At 47.9% G+C, this 22,985-nt stretch overlaps 2 protein-coding genes across 2 annotated transcripts in view; both read right to left on the minus strand.

Annotated features, from left to right (window-relative positions):
• LOC144103290 (uncharacterized) overlaps window positions 1-22,985 on the minus strand; it is a 175,775-nt gene that overhangs the window by 46,850 nt on the left and 105,940 nt on the right. Inside the window, exon 6 of the mRNA XM_077636051.1 lies at window positions 5,936-6,036. Within this exon, the coding sequence (XP_077492177.1) occupies window positions 5,936-6,036 (101 nt within the window). The remainder of the gene's footprint in view (window positions 1-5,935; window positions 6,037-22,985) is intronic.
• On the minus strand, window positions 14,109-21,296 carry LOC144105068 (uncharacterized). The gene is made up of 4 exons (XM_077638268.1): window positions 21,149-21,296; window positions 15,497-15,515; window positions 15,352-15,418; window positions 14,109-14,376 (listed from the first exon to the last, which is right to left on the minus strand). The coding sequence occupies exons 2-4, from the start codon at window positions 15,513-15,515 to the stop codon at window positions 14,109-14,111; spliced, it is 354 nt and encodes a 117-aa protein (XP_077494394.1). The 5' UTR covers window positions 21,149-21,296.

Here is a 22,985-nt window from a genome sequence, read left to right on the forward strand (position 1 = left end):
GCACCTCTTCGAATATTCTACGCCAAATGAGCTTCCCTTAAATTTTATGCGAATGTTGGCCTAGGAAGAGGGGGATGCAATTCGATGGCAGCTCTACTGGCACATATACAGGGCGTCCACGCTAACTTTACCCAGACTTTAAAAATATGCCGCTGCCCTCTAACACGACGCGACTAATTGAATGTTGCTTTCTATTGTATGGGGCAGCTCACACTATTTTTGTACTGTGCCGAATTGCATGATTATTCTTGACTAATTAACCAATCTCACAACGAATGAAGACAGGCGAAAAAATCTAATGAGAAAGGTGTAGAACATTCCGCGAAACGTATGGCTGAACGTCAAGCTAACTATCCATTCCTTACGTAATTGCTTCTTTTCGCTCACTGCAGATGCCCGCGAAATACAATACCACGTGACATGCCCGCTTGCGTGCCACGATTGCAGTGCTCTCAAACATTCCGTGTATGAACGAACCGGACATTTAGCCCACTGTGCTGCCGCTTAAAAGGTGACAGAGCAGCGACCAACCAGCTGGCTGTGCGATTTAGGCAAGCGTTATGCTTCCTTTGTGGAGTTTGATAGCGACAAGCACAGTCCTTATCACTTGTGCTCACGTAAATCGCGCAGCCAGCGCCTGCGTCGCAATCCTGTCATGTTTTATTGCGAAAGCCGTACTACGCCAGGTCTAACCGCACTTCGCGTATGCCGTGCTCCCTCCAGAGCCGGCGCTGCGCTTGGCAGGCGGCGTGACGTCAATAATCTCAGTTCCTATGACGACGCGTGACGTCAGCTTTCGTACCGCCGCGGCTAGAAGGAAGTCACTCGTCGCGTGTGCCGTGGCCCCGGAGCTTGCGCCGCGCCTAAAAGGGGGTCTCTACGTTGATGTTTAAAAAAATGTTAGACAGCCGCCGGCTTTAGGCAAGCCGTGTAGAGCGAGCTTGGAGCTCGAGTGTACTTTTTTGCCACCTTTTTTAGATTATAGGTTTTCGGTCAGGATTCGCGCAGCGCTGTAGCCAGCCCTCGGCTTTAGTCAAGCCGTGTAGGGTGAGCTTGGAGCACGAGTGTGCTTTTGTGTCAGCTTTGGTAGCTGACGGGTTTTCGGTCAGGCTTCGCGCAGCGATGTAGCCAGCCCCCAGCTTTAGTCAAGCCGTGTAGGGCGAGCTTGGAGCTCGAGTGTGCTTTTGTGCAGCTTTGGTAGCTGACGGGTTTTTGGTCAGGCTTCGCGCAGCGATGTAGACAGTCCCCGGCATTAGGCAAGCCGTGTGGAGCCAGCTTGAAGCTCGAGTGTACTTTTGTGCCACCTTTTGTAGCTGAGGGGTTTTCGCTCACGCTTCGCGCAGCCATGTAGACAGCCCCCGGCTTTCAGCACGCCGTGTCGAGCGAGCTTGAAGCTCGTATGTACGAGTACTTTTGTGTTAGCTTTCGTAGCTGAGGGGCTTTTGGTTAGGCTTCGCGCAACAATGTAGCCAGACCCTGGATTTGGGAAAGCCGCAAAGAGCGAGCTTGGAGCTCAAGCTTTAGTTTTCGGACAAGTTTGGTAGTTGAGTGCAAAGCTACTTTTTCATCTCTGTGAATTTGTTTCTGCGCTGTTTTGTGAACGTCATAAAAATTAATTTCTTTTTTGAAGCGTTATAATATTCTACTTCCGTGTGTCCTCGTCTGAATGTATGTTTCTGTTTCAATGCCAAACAGACGAGCACTCGTGGGCACGAAGCTCGCAGAAGGAACAACCTACCATCTTAACTGAGGCTTCCACTCCGGCGTAAGAAATGTCAAACTTCAGTTTTTAGAATATCGAAAACGCAGTTGTCCTCGCCGTTGCTGTGAAATGCACGACAGCATTTCACAGCAACACTTACATAAAAGAATAAGTATTGCACAGAATTGTAACTGGGGTACAAAATACATAAGCTGAGTAAGAGAAAATACATAAAAATAATACAAAGAAACACGTCGCAAGAGAAAACACTTTTCGCTTATCTTAGAAATATACATTTTCATTTCACGGGCTAGTTTCAAGAGAGGAAGTAGAACATCCTTACCGCCATTAGGTGAATATTGATATAATATGGCAGAAAGCCTGAAGCAAGGCATCCGCCTGCCAAACTTCTTCCGGCTCCTGGTAGCGTACCAATGTTCTGGGTTGCAGATGTCGTAACTTTTTACGGGTTCTTGCAAATTCACTATGGGTGTCAGTCCGTTGTTTTTTTAGTTTTGCCTTCATAAAAACACTAAGGCGCCCGTGTGCAGTGCGATGTCAGTGCACTTTAAAGATCCCCAGGGCGTCGAAATTATTCCGGAGCCCTCCAATACGGCACCTCTTTCTTCCTTTCTTTTTTCACTCCCTCCTTTATCCCTTCCCTTCCGGCGCGGTTCAGGTCTGCGCCGGTATATCAAACAGATACTGCGCCATTTCCTTTCCCGGAAAAACAAATATTGTTATTATTGTTAATATAGTCGCAAAAGGCTGGATTTATGAAAATATGTCATTTTAACATTCTTTAGCTGCTTACATATTGGAAAAGAAGTTCATTGGTTTGGGCTAGTTGGTGCATAGCTTCTAGATTATGTCAGGATGGCGTAAAAAGAACAAGGACAAAAGAGGCGTTCTTGTGCCTCTTTTATACTTGTTCTTTTCGCGCTGTCCTGACATCATCTAGAAGTAATTATTGGTCCTGTATGCGCAAGGTTACAAGCTTTAGCATTTAATCTGATTGCCCTTATATGAAGCAGTACTACCTTTGTGATGTTTTCTACTGTTGTAGTTGCTCATATTAACGGGAAGTACTTGAGAGCATAAAAAATAAGGAATCGAAAAGCAGAATGAAAATGCAGAGTGGCAATAGTGAGCAGTGGCGATGTGGGCAACCAATTGTGTGTGATAGTTTATTCACTAGACATTGCATGTCATCATCCCGTGTCATCTGCTCTCAAAAATACACGCCTAGCTTTTTCAAACAAGCAAGGACAAGTTTTTGTCTGAGTGCCACTGACTACCAGAGGATGTAGCTCACATGCTTTGCTTATGCGGTGGAGAAGAACAAGCGGCGATTGTTTTACTGACATTAAGCTTTAGACTGTTTTTAAACGCCCAATGTTCAGTTTTCACCAAGGTTGTTTTGGCAGGGCTGGATAGACGTATGCCTGTACGCCCAGATAAAAATAGGCTGGTGTCGTCGGCGAAAATAAGGTATTTTGCAGATGGGTCTATGGTAAAAATATCACTGATGTAAAGAGTGAAAAGAAGGGATCCTAAAAGACTATCTTGTGGTACACCCGAGATGGCAGGCTTGACTTAGCAGTTCATTAACTAGACTACTGGTTAGCACATCTAGCTGTATTCTGGTGCGCTACACCGATGGCAATGCCGTGCCGTAAAAAGCGCTGTTCGAACTCCAAAAGGCATGTTTTTTTTAAATTGAAGATTGAATAAGGTGGAACACACAATATACACACCTTTATCTACCTCCACCTCTCTAAGCTTGTCAGAAGCAAGGGCGTGAATTTACAAACTGACATCGATATGGTTAGAAATCGAAAAAGGTCGTTCCTTAAGTTTGAAAACGCTGTTTCTATTTCCAAGCCAGGTAGCAGGTGTTCAAGCTAGGCGTTCCTAGCCCCATATATAGAAAGTAGTTCTAATTGAATGTTTGTGAGGTAGGATGAATCTTGAGCATGTTTCGCTAACTTCAATATATGCCCATGTTAGCTTCAAGAAAACTGGGCAGACATGCAGCGTCTCTCTTTTCTCTGTGGGGTGTACTTTGCACTATTTTTATATTGTGCAAATCGGCCACTTTACACTTCTTTATCGGCCCACAGCACGTAAACGAAGCGCCCCTTATTAAGTGTTTCAAAAGCACAGCGCGACCGCACAGATTAAAAGCCATTTTTTCACCGCATATTTGCTAGCTCCTGAGGTGCGTAAAGTTAGGCTGCAATAAAAAAGAGACGTTGGGGACACAGGGCTGCAATAAAAAAATATTAGGGACACTTAGCTCCGCCTTTAAGTGCACGACACCCCAGTACAGTGGATCCCGTCACCGGTTCGCCTTGCCCACGCAGACACGGACATTGTTTCCTCTTTTTCAGCCGCAGACAACATGCGAAAGACACGAAATTCATACCACCTTCAAAAAGCTTCAATAATAGGATTTTGAGGTAAAATTGTGCCGATTGCCAGTATTTCAAGTGTTGGCGGACACCAGAAAACCAGTGGATCGCCCTAAGTAGTAAGCCGGTGAACAAATTTTTAAAAATTAAGATTTTGACTAGTAGAGTTAGGCGCCTAGTTGCAAATAGAGATTTGTAGCTGGTCGTTAGTAATAGCTATATCTGATTTTAGCATTTCAAAAATGCGATTACTCTTGCCGCTGTGGCTTGGAAATCTCGGCTTTTTCGACTTTCTACGTGCACTGGAGGGGTTGCTTTGCCTGCATGCCTTTGAAAGCCAACGTATTTCGGCATGATGCAACCATATTTTGTAGAGCCACAACGGCGACTGTAATCGCGTTTTCGAAATTCTAGAAAGTAATCTGGCTATTACTAACGACCGGCTAAAATCTTAAAATGCAGCCAGTTGAAAAGTGGTTATCAGAAATCGTTATCCAGCTTACAGCTTAAGACGATTCCCTTGTTTTCTGGTGTGCTCACACACTGATAATACAATGTCTTAAAAGCCAGATTTCTACCCCAAAAAGCTTGCTTTTCAAAATTTCTGAAAGTTTTCGCTCATAAAACTCTGCATAAAGCCCCGTTTTAATCGAGCCGTACCAGCGTTCCAGCCTGTCCTAGCGGCAGCCTGTGTGCTTCAGAAGTCAAGGGTCAATGATTCCATTGCAGAGTAACCGCTCAAATTTTGTTATCAACGCAGTTAATTTACAATCCTTACTTTCATGTCTAATGGCATTTAAGTGATGTTGTGTCCTTGTAATGACAAGTTTTCTAAGTTTTAATTTACATTTTAAATCTACCATTCCACGTGCGACGCAGCCCCCTTACTGACCAATGAGGAATTTCATCTTACACCGCCGCCCACAAAGTGGACTACGCCGCATTTTTTGCAGAACATGAACCTTATGACGCCGCATAATAGTCCTTAGTGCTTGGCACCCACACACGGTCCAACAAATCCGAGCAACCTTCCGCGTCTTCTAAATGAAGACAGGTTAGGAGGTTGGCGGTTCCACACTGGCTCGAATGCTACATGGCGGCGCTGCAGACAGCCGTCTGGAAGGGAGAACTTAGGAATAGGCTGCCACACCAAAGGGCGAGGTTTATTTGGCGAAATTTTCCGACAAAGAGATTTAGATTGGTAGCTGCCACACTAGGGCGCACAGATGTTTTTCGCAAAAATACAACTGTGAACTCTGCCGCTCTTTATCTGAATATGACGTAAAAACCGCCAAAAAAGGAGCAAAACGCAAGTAACCATGTTTGCAGGCTGCAGCTGCAAATAATGGTTGCAAAAAAGCGTGATAACGGGACTCCTTGCATAGAAAAAGGAATATGGTTGTCAGGTCGCAATGACACAAAAATATGTTTCGAAATTGTCCAAAAGCAACACTCGCTGCAATGAACAATAATTTTAGTTTTCGTACTTATTTCTTTATTGTAGCATGTTAAACAAGAAAATACCAGAAAAAAATTTCTTAACGCGCGTAATAACAAACTTCAAATTGTGAGTAAAAATGTTTTAGAAATTTTCATTGTGCCGTAGATTACTCAACGCTATTCAGCACGAAATTCTTCTCCCGAAAGCTGCCGGCAATGCTCAGAGACCATTGTTCGACTAACGGAGCTGTTATCCCGTCATACAAAGAGGCCGTCTGTGAACGAGCGACGATTTGCAAGGGAAGCCATAGCTAGAAACCCGAAGCTTCAGTGCCGGAATCTCCCTCTCCACAATTATTAATAATGTTTTTATACGTACCAATTTGTTGGCCGGAAGATTATCACCTTGCTCTCCGCTAGCATGTATTGACACGATGATGTGACTGCCACCATCTATTGAGAAAAACCAGTGGTCGTCCTCTGATGAATGGGAGGAAAAAAAGTAAATTCTTACATAAGTGTGAGTTTTAAGGTGTTTGACAATATTGCGGATTACGTAAAGAAAATTGTAAAATAAAATACAGCCCGTCAGTGTGATTGAGCGCTTTGCATTAAGCGTACTTAAGCAACAATTTCATCGAAGCATTCGCACTAAAAATGCCACACCACATTCTACCAAAAAGGCTTGCTCGTGAGTCAGGCTCATACATGCCGGAAAACGAAAGCAGGATGTTTTTTCCTTAGTGTAGTAGTCAGTAGCGTCGATCATGGCGTGGTAGTGGCGTCCACCAAGTGCGACAAGTATAGAACGATTTCGCCCATTTCTTGTGCATTGCGTGTTTTTTCTCTCTCTCTCTCACACACACACACACACACACACACACACACACACACACACACACACACACACACACACACACACACACACACACACACACACACACACACACATATATATATATATATATATATATATATATATATATATATATATATATATATATATATATATATATATATATATATATTTACGAGCAATTCGAAGGAGAACCTCCGGAGACGAGACGTAAAACTGGCGGTCCCTAAAGCCCCAACTCGATGGACAATTCCGAGGCGTACACGCGAAGCGCCTACGCGCACGAGCGTCTGGAAAACCGGTCTGCGCATGCGCGAAGCGCGAGGCGCGAGTTGGGCGCAAGGAGGGCGCAGATATCTGGCAATGTCAGATATTTGCGCCCCGGCGCGCGCCCGCGCGCCCGCGCGCCGCCGGAAGGGGTTCGCTGGTTTCTGACCGACGTGCACCAGAGAGCGCAGCTCTCCCAACATCCGGTACGGACTTTTTCGCGCCGTTCCCTCGGTTTCGCTTGGTTCACCTATGGCTGCGGCGATGTCTGAGGTTATAAATAACGAACTACTCATTGCTGCTGTAGAGAGGCGGCGCTCGCTTTGGCTGGCAAGCGACAGGCTGCATAAAAATAAGAACGTGAAAGCAGCACTTTGGAGAGAAGTGGCGGAGGATGTACTACCGGGAGCACCAGGTAGGCATACACTTCGCTCATGATGAGCACTTCATGGTTGAAATGTGCTTGAAACTTTTCGCGCTACAATTGTGCAGAAAGCGTGGACCTTGTACAAAAGCGCTGGAAATCGCTGCGCGACAAATTCCGCCGCCTGTACACGGCACGTGAGTTGGGGCGGAAGAGCGGCGCTGGCGCGGACGACATCGAGCCCACGGACTTCGTGTGGGCACATTACGAACAGCTGTTGTTCCTCAGGGACACAATGGTCACCAGGCCGTAAGTTCATCAATATTTTTATTCCCATAACAAGCTGTTCGCTTTAAGGAACACAAGCAGTGCCGTCGTTTGCCGTGGTGGGAACTTTGCATGCGTGAAGCAAGCGCTATTTGACGTGATGCGATTACATCCGAAGCAAACGTGTTTTTTGATGCAGGACTTGTTGCAAGAAAATGCGGCAAATTCTGTGGCAAAGCTGCAGCTGCGCGTGGTGTTGGCAATTGCTCCAGGTCATAAATCCAACGCAAAGTGTGCAAATGCACCCGACACAACCACCCTGTTGCTTCTTGCGCCGCTGAGCAAGCAGAACGCCGAGCCGCCGTCACACTGCCGGGAGCTAACGATAGGTGTATGAAAATCAGGCACTTTAAAAGTACGCAGTCTTCATATGCTGTCTTAATTGCTCAGTATTGTATATTCCTAAACAGGCATTTTAAACAAGCATCTTGTGTTGCTTACTGGGCTTTTCATGCAACTTGAATGCCACTGACGTCCACACATTAAAAATGAAATCTCGGCATTTATTTCAGACACGAGAGTGTTGTAAGTTTACAACATAACAGGTGGAATTTTTGCTACTGTTATTGAATTCTTCCTTTCCGTGTTTTTTTATAACTAATATATGAGGTATTATTTTCATCCCCAGGTTGAAAATGTATTAATTTGATTGTTTTCTAATGATTTCATCTGGTCCCAGAAGGAAGCCTTCTGGTTTGCTGCTGGTTGAAATAGCCCCTGTACGGCACAAACTATTTTTTGGCTTTAATCTACTGGTCCCAAAAGGAAGCCTCTGGTTTGCTGTTGGTTGAAATGGTCCCCGCTGGGAGCTTCTGGTTCTGAAGTGATATGTACTGGCTACTACTGAACTTTTTGTTGTTGGATTTACAACTTTTTTCTGTTGTATATTGTCACGTAGTGGTGACGGCAGTCGAAGCAGCGATGAAGACGGACTAAAGGATCTTATAAAAGAACTGTTTATTGGGCTGACTTGCACCCAAAATGGACTGAATCACTCGGCGGCGGCGAAGCGACAAGCGTGCTCGGCGGTCGTCGAACAGAATGCCCGCCGCTGTCGGCCGTGCTCAATTTAAAGCTGATAGCGAACATTCGAGATAAAGGGCGCAAAGTTACTAGAACATTCCGGAACAACGTAGAATCAGCTTTGCCTGGCTGCGATCAATCGAGATAAATCTAGTCGCGTCTTGCGTCGCAAACAAAGCGATAAAGCGATCTCTTTCGTCGACCTCAATTTGGCAGTAGCCGCTCTTGAGGTCCATCGATGAGAAATATTTGGCGTTGCAGAGGCGGTCCAGTGTGTCGTCGATGCGGGGGAGGGGGTAGACGTCCTTCTTTGTTATGTTGTTCAAGCGGCGGTAATCCACGCAGAATCGAAGTGCGCCGTCTTTCTCACTAGAACAACTGGTGCCGCCCATGGGCTGTTTGAAGGCTGGATGACGTCGTCGCGAAGCATTTCTTCGACTTGGTCCCGGATGGCTTGTCGTTCTCGCGGAGACACACGATAGGGGCTTTGACGGAGAGGTCGGACGTGTTGATCCGTTATGCGATGCTTGGCGATTGGCGTCTGTCGCACCTTCGGCGATGTCGAAAAGCACTCACTGTAGTTTTGAAGCAGATTGCGGATCTGGTCTTGTCTGCTCCGGTGCAGGGCTGGGTTGATGTCGAAAGTGGGCGAGTTCTCTTGGTAAGGCGGATCTTCTGCGGAGGGGTCGGAGAGGGCGAAGGAGTCTCGTACGTCAGATATTTCGTCGTAGAAAGCAATCGTCGTTCCTCTGTTAATATGCCGGTATTCTTCGCTGAAGTTAGTCAGCAGTACATCGGCCTTGCCATTGCGGAAATGTGCGATGCCTCTTGCGATGCTGATTCCTCGGTCTAGTAGCAACTGCATGTTCCCCTCGATGATGGCTTCAGTGTTTATGGCTTTCGTGGTGCCTACGGTCACGATAACGCTTGAACGGGGTGGGACGCTCACTTCGTCCTCCAGGACACTTAGGGCAACGTGCTTTTCCCGAGTTTTCATCGAAGCGATGGCTTCGTCCGTCGAAAGCGTGATCAGCTTGAATCGCAGGTCGATGATCGCCTGATGCTCATTAAGGAAATCCATACCCAAGATCACTTCGCGGGAGCATTGCGGTAGCACAACAAAGGTCGCAGAATAGGTATGTCCTTTGACAGTCACTCGCGCTGTACATCGTCCTGATGGCGTAATGAGGTGGCCCCCTGCCGTGCGAATTTGTTGGCCGTCCCAAGCCGTGTGACTTTTTTCAGATGCCCAGCGAATGTTCCATTCATAACGGAGTAATCGGCTCCTTTGTCGACTAGAGCGGTAACTTTCCGGCTGTCGATAGTCACTTCTAGGTCGGTGGTCCTGGCTCTTGCATTGCATGTCGCTCTCGGCGTCGGGTCACGGCTTCGTCGCGTATGCGAGTCACGGGTTGGGCGTGTGGTCGAAGCTCCTCTGGGTGGCGGCGTCGATTTCAAGGTAGCTTGCGTCGTGGTCGAGGTTCTCATTGTGTGCGGCGTCGGTGCAGCGAGTGTCGGTTCTTCATGCGGCGTTGCGGGTGCAGCGTCTTCATGGGGCGTGGTCGGTGGAGGATCTTCGGCGTTTAGCTCGTGAGCAACCTCACCTCCAGAGGTTGCTGCCTTTAGTTTCCCCTACGGGGGCTGGGCGACCTTCCTCGTACCGCGGCTGCGTAGCTGCGGCGTGGCGACGCAAAGCGCGAGGTTGGCGGCGATGGTGAGCGCGAAAAGCGGTTCGGCGTGTACTCTTCTCGACGCAGGTACTCGTCGATTTCGTGCGGACGTTGTCCGAAGCGTGGTCGTGGGGCGTTAACGGCAAATCCTCGAAGACCGATACGTCGGTACGGGCAGTGACGAAGAATATGGCCGGCCTCACCGCAATGGAAGCACAACGGCCGGTTGTCGGAAGTCCTCCAGGCGTCGCATTTCCTGGGGCTTGAGGGTCGGTCATAGGCTGGGCGGGCGGGGGCTGGCAGGCGGCGTTGTGGACCAAGTGGCTCATCTCGGGGAGGACGTGGGGGTTGTCGTTGGGGCTGAGCAGTCCTTACTGCAGCGGCGTAGGTCATGGCCTGGGGTTCTGTGGCCGTCGGGGTGCCAAGTGCCTGTTGCACTTCTTCCCGTACCACGTCCATCAGAGTCGATGCCTGTGGCTGTGGGGGGGATGGCAGTAATCGGCGTAGCTCCTCTCGGACGATTTCACGGATAACGTCCCGCAAGCTGTCGCTGGTGGTGGCCGGCGTGTCCGAACGGATTGCGTAGGCAGAGGAAGGGCGGTTGTACTGCCGAACTCGGACGTCGAGGGTCTTCTCAATCGTGCAGGCTTCCTGCATGAATTCCTCGTCCGTTTTTGGCGGCTGACGGACGAGGCTGCCAAAGAGTTGTTCTTTTACGCCGCGCATTAAAAACTGAACTTTCTTTTCCTCGGTCATCCCGGGATCGGCGCGGCGAAATTGGCGCTTCATCTCCTCGACGTAACTGCGGACGGGCTCATTCGGAAGCTGGATCCTGGACTGGAGGAGTTGTTCGGCTCTTTCTTTCCTCACGACACTGGTGAATACCTGCAATAGTTCTCTATTGAATAGCTCCCATGCCGTAAGGGACGACTCGTAGTTTTCGTACCACGTGCGTGCGGAGCCATCCAATGAGAAAAAAACGTGTCCAATCTTAGCCGCATCAACCCACTTGTTGAATGACGCCACGCGCTCAAATTGGTCCAACCATTCTTCAGGGTCTTCGACTAGGGGTCCACTGAAAGTTGGCGGCACCCGCGGCTGCTGCAGTATGATCGGTGTCGACATCTTCGGCGAGGTTGCGGTGCTCGTAGCAGCGTCTTTTCGCTGTCTTGTGCGGTCCGGCAGTTTCCCAAACTCAGGCTCCTCTCCCTGGAGACGTCGGCTGGCCCGCTGAGCTGCTGGCTCGTCCTCGGGTGCGAAGCGCTGAGGGCTGGCTTCACGACTTGAAGGGGGCGTCCGGAACATGGAAGGCTACCCAGCACCTCCGCCAGATGTCACGTAGTGGTGACGGCAGTCGAAGCAGCGATGAAGACGGACGAAAGGATCTTCTAAAAGAACTGTTTATTGGGCTGACTTGCACCCAAAATGGACTGAATCACTCGGCGGCGGCGAAGCGACAAGCGTGCTCGGTGGTCGTCGAACAGAATGCCCGCCGCTGTCGGCCGTGCTCTATTTAAAGCTGATAGCGAACATTCGAGATAAAGGGCTCAAAGTTACTAGAACAACGTAGAATCAGCTTTGCCTGGCTGCGATCAATCGAGATAAATCTAGTCGCGTCTTGCGTCGCAAACAAAGCGATAAAGTGGTGTCGCGGCAGATTTGAAAAACGAACACTGCAAATATTCGCGGCAATATGTTGTAATGGTGTTCCTCAACGCACAAAATTTTTCATCAAAATCTCTTCGAGGTTTTTTGCTATACGTTGCATAAATAGTGCTGAAGTTTAATGAGAAAACTATATTTATAACTAGCTGTTCCCCGCTAACACCTGTGGGATGCCCTTAATGAGGGTGTATATAAGCATGAGCAAGTTTCAACCAATGTGACTGTAAGTTATGTGTATTGCCGCGCTTTGTTGTTGGCCTTGTTGGCACTCAATTGTTATGATTAAAGCTGCGTGCTCTCATTATAGGCAGATGTGCGTGGTCCTGCAGGGCAACACATTTTAGTGTAGGTTGCTTCTGTTGTCCTGAATTTTTGGTGTGTTTATTGTCATTGAGCAACTCTTTAAAACATTTTGTAACTTGTCAGAAAGGGATGAAATCTAAGGACATAATACACGGATGGTTTCTCCAAGTAAATGTTCGCGCTATCAGCAGTTACTGGTTCCAGCAGCTACAGGGAATGGACTAATAAACCATTTGAACTGGGACAATAAAGAATCCCATTTGGACATTTTCGCCGCAGTCCCTATCTCACACTTGTAGATGCTTGTAAAGACATACCTGCAGCTCATGCTATTCTATTTGAAAGGATACCCTGTTGCTCAGATTCGAGTTCATGATCAGGAATGCCAGGTGGCGGAAATAAATGCACAGATTTCATTTTTTATTTCTAGCTATTATGTGGTTGTGCGAATTAACATGCCAACCAATTGTATTGAAACTGTTCCCTCGCCATGAAATGCACGTGGCAGGCCGTGTGGATACGTTCAGCCAAACAGAAGTGCTGAAAATATGTTTGAGGGCATATCAGCTCCATTATTAATGAAGAAAATGTGACAATTGGGAATCCACAACAACACTTTTATGATGCAATGATCACAGCTTGACTCTTGGCTGCTTAAGCAGTAAGTGTAGATCATGTTCTAAATATCACAAAGCAGCATGACCAGAAATAAGATCAACACCTTCAGCCTTACTTGCCTGTACACTTCAAATACAAAGCCCTCACAGTGAAATATTGTTAAAATGAAGAACTAGCATATGAGTTAAGACCAAGAAACACAGCAAATGGCACTGTAACATACAAAATATATTGCACATTGAAAGAAAATAACACTGCTTTGCACTGACTGGAAGCCTTTAACACATCTTTTATGCGACTCCAACACAAATGCTCAACATACCGTGTGCACCCAAAAGGCCTCATGAAGGTTCCATGTTTATGCATATTCATGTAAGAAAATTGGACTCTTTATGTGTACAAAAGGAACACCACTGTTTGCAATGTGCTTTGTGCATTGCAGATAAAATGTTTTTTATCATGTGCACTGTCACAGCTAAGATCTACGCGAGATTCCGTGGCACCAAACAAGAGACCAAGGCACAACTTTACTTCCTTGTTTCGCGCTATGGAACGGCACGTGAATTACCCACTAGCCTGAACCCTCACACTTCTAAGCTAAGGATCATAGGCAATGTTACGAGTGGTTCATCATTATTCACTCAAACACTCACTGCTTAATCAATCAGACAGGAGTGCCACGTTAAAGTGCAGATTTCCTGCAGCTATACAGATACTGTATAGACAAGCCAAGGAGCTGCATAATATGCTTAATGTGTAAGACAACTACTAAGTGCAATCAATGAACCTGCATATTTTATTTTCCATACAATGTGCACCAACTCCACACATATAGTTCTTTGGGTCACCACTATGCATATGTAGCTCACATGTATCAGATTTTGTTTCATATAACTTCCAGTTGACAGGAACGTCTTCCTGCAGCCAAGCAGTTGAAAAATGGCAGCACTTTTGTTGCATTAACTGCTCACCAAAACCTCAGAGGGTAGCACAAACACTGTGTCACCTTTATACTACAATTATGGTAGTCTTCATGAAGAGGTCAGTAGTAGTAATGCATAGCAAAAGCAGCCAAAAGATGAAGCGGTGCAGTGCACGAAACAAAACATTTGGGCACATAAGTAGGCTTAGAGCAGTTTAAAAATTTTACAATAATGTTTACAGGACTTTACAAGATAAAAATGCAAAAAAGCTAGGATATACAAGACAGTATGCTCAAAAAATGGTATGCAAGACATACGAGGGAACAGCATATGAGGATGCCACAGTATGTACAGCTGTCATGAGCCAGAATAGGGTCAGTCCGTTCTGCAAATATCATTGCATGACTTGAAAATGATGAATGAATGTAAAAACACTCGTTAAACGTATATCGAGACATTCTTGCAAAAAGTGACTTGAAACACGCAACTTCATGGTGCATATACATGTACACTCTCATATACAGGACGTCAGGAAACTACAGGCAGCAATTAAGGGAGCCAGGTCCAAATGTCGTGCCAGGGGCAAGCAGTACGCCGGCGTACCAGCACAACAGTGCCCCAGAGCCATCAGAGATCATCATTGAGTTGGAGGAGTGGCGACTGGACTGCGCATCGCAGGCGTCACTCGTGCACGAGGTGGTGACTGACGAGCCACTGCCATCACGCCACGAGTCGCTGCCGTCACGCCACGAGTCACCTGCGTCGAGCCAGTCGGTGTCATCCCTCCAGGCACCTGTTGGCTTGCTGGAACAAGAGGCATCAGTGCTGCAGTCATCAGCGCCTAGACAGAACAAGCGAAAGAGGAGAAGAGAATGTGCTGATGATGCTCTGGTTGAACACGTCGGAAAACTCGCAGATGCACTGCAGACCTGTGACGGACATGACGAGTACGACCAATTTTGTCTTTCAGTGGCCAAAATGATGAAGCGCGTGAACAAGAGTCAGCAGATTGACCTGCGCGTCAAGCTGCTACAAGTTTTTAACGAATTTACTTTTGAATGAAGTTGCACTGTTTGGCATCTTTCTTTTGGCTCTAGAATATGCTTAAAATGTGACACCAAAATAGTAATTTATGCCACAGTGTGAAATTACGATGCGCGAGAGATTTTGGTCAGGAACATATGCTTGATTATGTGCCTGACACAGGCTATGAGATTCACGAGTATAGACAATTCCTTTACCCCAAAGAAAGAACAGAGGCCGTGCTTTTGATTGCCTAAACACATTATGCGTAAAGATGCGTCAATCTGTTGCGCAAGCCTCACAAAATTGCTTTCACTAGCTTTATTCACTTTCATCAAATTCGGACTGTCCTTGGCTGCATTTGCTTGCTTTCTTTTCTTTTTAAGTCCTCGGGTGCTACAACCCGGCCTTCCTGTGCTGTGCACCTGCAATGCTAGGGGTTACCTACTCTTCTGGCCACGTCTTAACTATTTTGTTTTTGTTCTGGTTTCTCCACTTGTGACTTACTTTTATCTGACTTTTTTTTCTTCGCATTTTTCAGAATATATTTTTGAGCATTTAGTACTGTTCAGTTTGCCTTAATTGGTTTCAGCTCTGTAAGCAACAGCTGCTCCGATCTCTCTCGCCCTTTCATTTTTTATTTTTTGAGAGGACCATTACAAGGCTTAAAGGGTAGCATGTGCATTTCGCCAAACTATCACACAACTATGTGTCGAAATGCTTCTTCTCAGAATGTAGAACTCAAGCTTTACAAACCTCAATGCTATTGCCAGTCGCTCGCCTGGCTCCAGGGGCTCTCTCACAACATGCTGCCGTGTGAGGTCTGGCAAAACAAATCCCAGCACTTCGTCAAACAGCACTGGAGTCATCCGGAAAAACTTTCGGAAAAATTCATGGTCACCTTCACGCATGCGACGCATCTGTAGAGGGAAAATATGTGGTTTGTTATGCGAACAAGTAAAAACGAGACAGCATGACTGCAATACACTGTGATGCGCTATTACAGCACACCTATTGTGGGTGGTTTCTGTGACTGAATGAAGCAGCCTTGTTGTGTACAGTGTCTGTGAAAAGTCTTGAGGGTCAAAGATTTTCATTTCAGCCGCACAGTGGAGATATCACGATGCTATTAAGTCCAAAGAGCCTTGAAATGCTAGGTTTCTTCTGAGTGGAGAGAAGTTTACTCCTTGAATTCTTCACTACAAGAAGCATTCAAGGGACATTGATTGCACAAGTGAAAGTTGTGGCCTGACGACCTGACAGCGTGTGCATACTATTTATGCCAGCTGAGTTATTGAAGTTTTTCCAAAGCTGCATCTTGTCAATGTCAGTGCTGCCCTTCTGCCTCACTAGCTTTGTTATTTCAAAGTTGCATCTCTGCGATGCAGGCACTACACTTCTGCACGAGCAGTGCAGAAGCAGCCAATTTTTCATGCCCCTTGGTTCTCCTGACACTGTTTTGCAATAGCGATGTGCCCCAGAGACCACCGAGAGGAGCCCCAACTTTCGAAGACCGCGCTTATTCGTCAGTTGCCAATGTTCGAATACGCTGACGTGAAACTCCTTTGCCTTTTTTATGTATCTCTGTTGGCAGCGAAGAACTTTGGAGCGTACTTCATCCGAGTTGCTTCACATCTCCACGGTGGATGATATTTGGCCTCCAAATGGAACTCAATGCTTTCAGATAGATAGATAAAGAGGAGGAGGGAAAGACAGGGAGTATATATATATATATATATATATATATATATATATATATATATATATATATATATATATATATATATATATATTATATATATATATATTGTAAGCACTGTGAGTGACCTTCATCTTCATCTCAGCGTAATCATCATCGGTCATCGGGTCGTGCGAAGAAGACGAAGTGTTGCTAAGCTGTGACTAGTCGGTAGCTGCTGCTTCGGCCTACCTGAAGTAAAAAGGTGAATTTGCTGGTGCGTTCTTCTGCCTCACAAGTGGTGGAGGTGACTCCTGATCCCAGCGTCCTCAACGCGGCACCCCTTGGAGCCGCACACCTTATACCGGTCCTCCTTTACGTGCTGCAAATGGACAGAATATTAACCCTTGTGGAGCGTGTACAGCCAGAGTCACCATTGATGGCATCTTGCACTTCATTGAGTTTGCTGTCCTATCCTCCTGTGTCCATCAACTCATCTTCGGCTGGGATTTCCTCCAAAACGCCTCAGCAGTCATTACGTGTTCCCCTCCCACTATTGAAGTTACTGAATGCAACATTCTTGCCGATAGAGAACCACTTTCTTCCCGTGTAGTTATGCTTGCCGATCACGTCCTCTATCCGGGCAACGAAGATATTCTATCTGTGACTTCTGACGCCGTCACCGATGGCGACGTCCTGATTACACCCAGCCCTCGTCTCCTGTCAAGAGGTATTATCATCATCGTGTCCCTTCTTCGCTTCTCCAGCGGTTCTTCTCTTCTCGCCGCATTCAACACCACATCAGAGCCCATTCTTCTGCGACGCGACTCTACTGTTGCATCAATTGCTTCCGCCCAGCCTGTCACACTTCTTCCCATTTCCACCTCCGATCGCTCTGATTCATCCCCTGCCTCGCTCAGTGCAGCACTTCGCCACACGATCAGCACCGACCTGACAACAGACCAGACAGACGCATTGCTCGCTGTATTGAACAAGCACGCAGACTCGTTCGACGTCAATTCCGGCACACTGGGTCAAACCGCTGCAGCAACGCATCGCATACTCACCGACGGATCAAGCATAGTTAGACGCCGGCCTTATCGTGTTTCTCCAACCGAGCGCAAAGTTATTCAGGAAAATGTTGCTGACATGCTTGCACGCAACATCATACGCCCATCGTCTAGTTCCTGGTCATCGCCTGTTGTGCTAGTGCAAAAAAAAGACGGTTCGGTTCGTTTTTGTGTAGATTACCGTGCTCTAAACAGAATAACTCGTAAGGATGTGTATCCCCTCCCTCGAATTGACGACGCCCTCGATTGTTTGCAAGGTGCCCAATTTTTCTCCAGCCTTGACTTAAGATCAGGCTACTGGCAGATCCCCATGAATGAAGATGATAAAGAGAAGACCGCCTTTGCAACACCGGACGGTTTATACGAATTCAATGTAATGCCTTTTGGACTCTGCAACGCTCCTGCTACATTCGAGCGTATGATTGACACAGTTCTCCGCGGCCTCAAATGGAAAACATGTCTCTGTTACTTAGATGACATCGTCATTTTTTCTTCGTCATTTCCTGATCACCTTACTCGTCTCGATGAAGTTTTGACAGCACTTTCCAGCGCTGGCCTACAGCTAAACACGAAGAAATGCCGTTTTGCATCAAAATCCATTAAAGTTCTTGGCCATCTCGTAAGCAGCGAAGGAATTAAGCCTGACCCTGAAAAAATCGCTGCTGCGCTGCACTTTCCCCGTCCAACTCGGGTCAAAGATCTCCGCAGTTTCCTCGGCTTGGCATCATACTTCCGCAGATTCATCCGCAATTTCGCCTCTATTGCCTCACCTTTACATGCGCTTCTTCACAACGACACGCCTTTCATCTGGTCTCCTGCTTGCGAAGAAGCATTTGAAACTCTGAAGCGTGCTCTGACTTCGGGTCCCGTCCTCTGCCATTTTGATGATAAAGCACCGACAATTTTGCACACCGACGCCAGTAGCCATGGCATTGGCGCTGTCCTTCTGCAACGCCAAAACACCTCTACAGAAAATGTTGTTGCCTATGCGAGCCGAACTCTGACTTCTGCGGAACAAAACTACACTATTACCGAACAAGAATGTCTCGCCGTCGTCTGGGCTGTTCAGAAGTTTCGTCCTTACCTGTACGGCCGTCACTTCACAGTCGTCACTGACCACCACGCCCTATGCTGGTTATCCACTTTGAAAAATCTGTCCGGTCGTCTCGGGCGGTGGATCCTCCGCCTTCAAGAGTACGACTTTACTGTCACTTACAAATCGGGCAAGAAGCACAAGGACGCCGACGCTCTCTCTCGTTGCCCTATTGCTTTGCCGTCGCAACCCATGTCCTCGCATTCCTCTCCTGTCCCAACGGAGTCAAGCCATTTAAACCCTACAGTTATGCAGTCTTTGAGCGCCGCCTCTATTGCTCCCATGCCAGATATACACTGCAATCTTGCTCACCACCAGAGTGCTGACCCTTACTGTCAAAAGCTGATTGATAGTCTCAGCGGTGTTCTTAGACCTCCAAATGCCCGTCTCCGTCGTCGGCTCAAAAATTTCAAGTTACAGGATGGCACATTATTTTGGCACAACTACAGCCCACTGGGCCACACATGGGTTCCCGTAATTCCTTCTTCCCTGCGTCCTCAAGTTCTACAAGCCTTCCACGACGACCCCACCGCAGGTCACCTTGGGTACCACAAAACCTATGACCGCATCAAACGTCGTTTCTTCTGGCCTGGCCTTTCAACCTCAGTATTAAAATACGTAGCGTCTTGCATCCCTTGTCAACGACGCAAGCGGTCTACGTCGCCTCCTGCCGGTCTCTTGCAACCTCTCCCATGTCCTTCCACACCTTTCGAAGTCGTCGGAATCGACTTGTATGGACCCCTGCCCTTGACTCCAGCTGGCAACCGCTGGGTCGTTACTGCCGTTGACCACCTCACCCGATACGCTGAAACCGCAGCACTTCCTTCCGGCTCCGCTTCCGAAATCGCCAACTTCTTCCTCCACACCATACTTCTTCGCCACGGCGCCCCTCGCCTCCTCCTTAGCGATCGTGGCAAGTCGTTCCTCTCCACCGTCCTCGCCGCAGTGCTTCATGCTTCAGGCACGGTCCATAAAACTACATCTCCTTACCACCCTCAGACCAATGGCCTCACAGAACGCTTTCATCGCACCCTTTCTGATATGCTATCCACCTACATTCACCCTCAGCACAACAACTGGGACTCTTTACTCCCCTTTGTAACCTTCGCCTACAACACTGCCGTTCAACGAACCACCACCTACTCTCCGTTTTTTCTTGTTTATGCCCGCCATCCTACCTTCTCCCTCGAAGCATCTTTCTTCACAGCTTCTACTCCTTCTGCCGCGCCTTCCCACGAACAGTTCGTGTCTCGTATCGCCCACTGCCGTGATCGTGCCCGCCTTCAAACTGAAGCCACTCAAGCTTCCAGGAAAAGCACGTATGATGCGACTCATCGCTCAGTGTCTTTCCGCCCTGGAGACGAAGTGCTACTCTGGACACCTACTCGCATCCCCGGCCTGTGTGAAAAGTTTCTGAGCCGTTTTATTGGCCCGTACACGGTTCTGGAACAAACTTCCCCTGTAAACTATCTCATCACACCTGCATCGCCTGTTCGCGATCGTCGGTGTCGCGGCACCGAGATTGTGCACGTGTCGCGCTTGAAACCCTTTAACCGCCGACCTTAAGATTTAATTTGCGACCAGGATGGTCGCTTTCGTTCGGGAGGGGGAATGTTGTAAGCACTGTGAGTGACCTTCATCTTCATCTCAGCGTAATCATCATCGGTCATCGGGTCGTGCGAAGAAGACGAAGTGTTGCTAAGCTGTGACTAGTCGGTAGCTGCTGCTTCGGCCTACCTGAAGTAAAAAGGTGAATTTGCTGGTGCGTTCTTCTGCCTCACAAGATATATATATATATATATATATATATATATATATATATATATATATACACTCTCAACGGTTCACTTGGAGGCAAACTATCATCCAACGCTTTCAAGAGTATATATATGCACTAAGTGCCTAGAATTCAGTTCAGATGGAACATGACTGCTATTTTAGTCCCATCAAACAGCAACTACCGGCACTGCAGTTCCACCTGTACCAAAGCCTCCATTCCTTTTTGTCACTAACCCCTGCCACCCACTCCCGCTGTTGAATGTCACTTCTTATGTTAACGGTATGTGTGGACACCACTACAGAACATTAAAACATGTATGATGGCGTATTGGTAGCTGGCTTTTTTTTCTTAACCATTACACCTCAAATCCAAGCAGTTATGTTTGTTTCAGTTTGGGTTCGTTGTCACAGAGTGGCAGTTGCTGTTCATTTTGGACACAGCTACAACAGCGGCGAACTTTTCTTTCTCACAGTGCACAGCCGACAATGTACCTGCTGCTGGAATTCCGTCCGCACGTACCACTGCACAGTACCACAAAATGTAGCAATATTTGCTGTTGCGTGGCTTTAACCTGTTAGCTAGATCACGTCCGCTGTCGTTACGGGACCTATAAGTGACAGCACAGTGTAGACGCAATCAAACCAGTGATGATATAGCCCCACGGGACAAAGCATTCTTCTTTGCACAAGGTGCAGTCAAAGGCACATTTTCCACGCAGTTTAATGCAGAGAAGCCTACCACCAGACCAGGGGGAAAGGATCCTGTACCCAGTGTATCATAGTGGGTACCCGGCGGCACTGGCGACCGAACTGCGCGCCTACGGCATAGGGGTCGGATGTTTTAACCACTAAGCCGCCGAACTGTTGCGCTAAATGTCTTTTCAATACTCTACACGGACCTTTTACACTTACAGAGGAAACGAAGATACTTACCGTAGGGTGATATCGGCCTTCTTGCCTGCGCGCCACGAACACGGGCCGAACCCACCAGCGGTGCCTCCTCCGCTGGCGACGCTCCTGCCTCCTCCTCACAATGAGCTGAAGTGCTGTTCTTATCACAAGCAGTAAAACTCGTCTTCGTGCACACATCGCTGACATTATTGCAAATAATGATGCTTGGAGGGGAGCGCAATACCGAAGATCTGAACTGGGATCCAAGCGATGCTATGTCGATCGGGCTGCAGATTACGCTAAACACCGAAGAAAACTGCGAGGCGATTTGTGCGCGTTTGCATAAAAACCTATTGTGCAAACTACAATTCAGTTTATAAATAGATTTACTTCTCCTGCCGCTTTAAAAAGCTAAACGCTTCAAGTGGCAGTCGAAAAGTTTCGGCCGATTTTAGCCTATGCAGTCTAGCAACGATACGGCAGCGCGAGCGATACGCGAGCACAAGCGCGCGCCAGCAACTGGCCATGGAGATTTGCACCGCTTTCGACGTCCGTCGCGGCGCGCCGCTAGGCGCGTAGGCGCTTCGCGTGTACGCCTCGGAAGTGTTCATCGAGTTGGGGCTTTAGGGGTCCGAGCGCGCGAGCGGAAAAGGAACATCTTTCTCCAGGATGCAGGTGCTTTTTTCTTCTTCGACAGTGGCACGTATCACTGCCCCCTCTTCTGCAGCATCGCCACGATGTGGCTAGGAGGGAAATATCAGCAAAATACAGCTGCAGTTAAACGCTGTTCAGTCAGGGAGTCTGTCGAGGTGAGACTTCATGGGAACAATGTGCACGACTTCAGTATGGTGTGACCGGCGCGATGAGCAAGCCTCTTGGACGGGAGTAACTGCATACGTCACATCACTGATGCGGCGCACTACTTCGTAAGGGCCGAAGTATCTGCGCAGCAACTTTTCAGAAAGGCCGCGGCGACGAACAGGTGTCCACACCAACACCAAGTCGGCAGGCGCGTAACTGACGAAGCGGCGTCTGAGGTTGTACCTAGCGGCGTCAGTCTCCTGTTGGTGGTTAATTAGCAGGTGCGCCAATTGCCGCGCTTCCTCAGCACGCTGAACGAAGATGTCTGCGTTGAGGTCAGCGTCAGAGTCGCAGGAGGGGTCAACGGGCCACATAGGATCCAACGGAGTGGTCACTTGCCGACCGAAGACAAGCTGAAAGGGGGTCAGTCGGGTTGTCTCTTGCAGGGCGGTGTTGTAGGCAAACGTTACGTACGGAAAAATCGTATCCCAAGTTCGATGCTCGACGTCAACATACATAGAAAGCATGTCGGCTAGAGTGCGGTTGAGTCGCTCTACCAATCCGTTTGGCTGTGGGTGATAGGTCGTAGCACGTCGGTGGCTGGTGTGCGTCAGAGTCATCACGGACTGGGTTAAGCCGGCAGTGAAAGCAGTTCCCCGGTCAGTAATAACAACGACGGGGGCTCCATGACGCAGGACAACGTTGTGTACGAAGAACTGCGCCACTTCAACCGCAGTGCCTTTGACAAGAGACGTGGGCTCAGCGTACCGTGTAAGGTAGTCGGTGGCAACGACGATCCAACGCTTTCCAGATGAAGACTTCGGAAAAGGGCCAAGGAGGTCCATGCCCACTTTGTGAAAAGGGGTCTTCGGTGGTTCGACGGGGTGAAGGAATCCGGCGGGATTCAACGGAGGAGACTTACGACGTTGGCAGTCGCGGCATATTTTTCCTGAGGACCGCACTGATGAGAGTAACCTGGGCTAATAATACTTCTGCTTAATGCGCGCGAGTGTACGAGTTACTCCGAGATGGCCGCCCGAGGGTGCATCATGAGAGGCACTCAAAATCTCTGGCCCCC

This window comes from Amblyomma americanum, chromosome 9 (assembly GCF_052857255.1).
Source record: "Amblyomma americanum isolate KBUSLIRL-KWMA chromosome 9, ASM5285725v1, whole genome shotgun sequence".
In the NCBI taxonomy this organism is placed as follows: domain Eukaryota; kingdom Metazoa; phylum Arthropoda; class Arachnida; order Ixodida; family Ixodidae; genus Amblyomma; species Amblyomma americanum.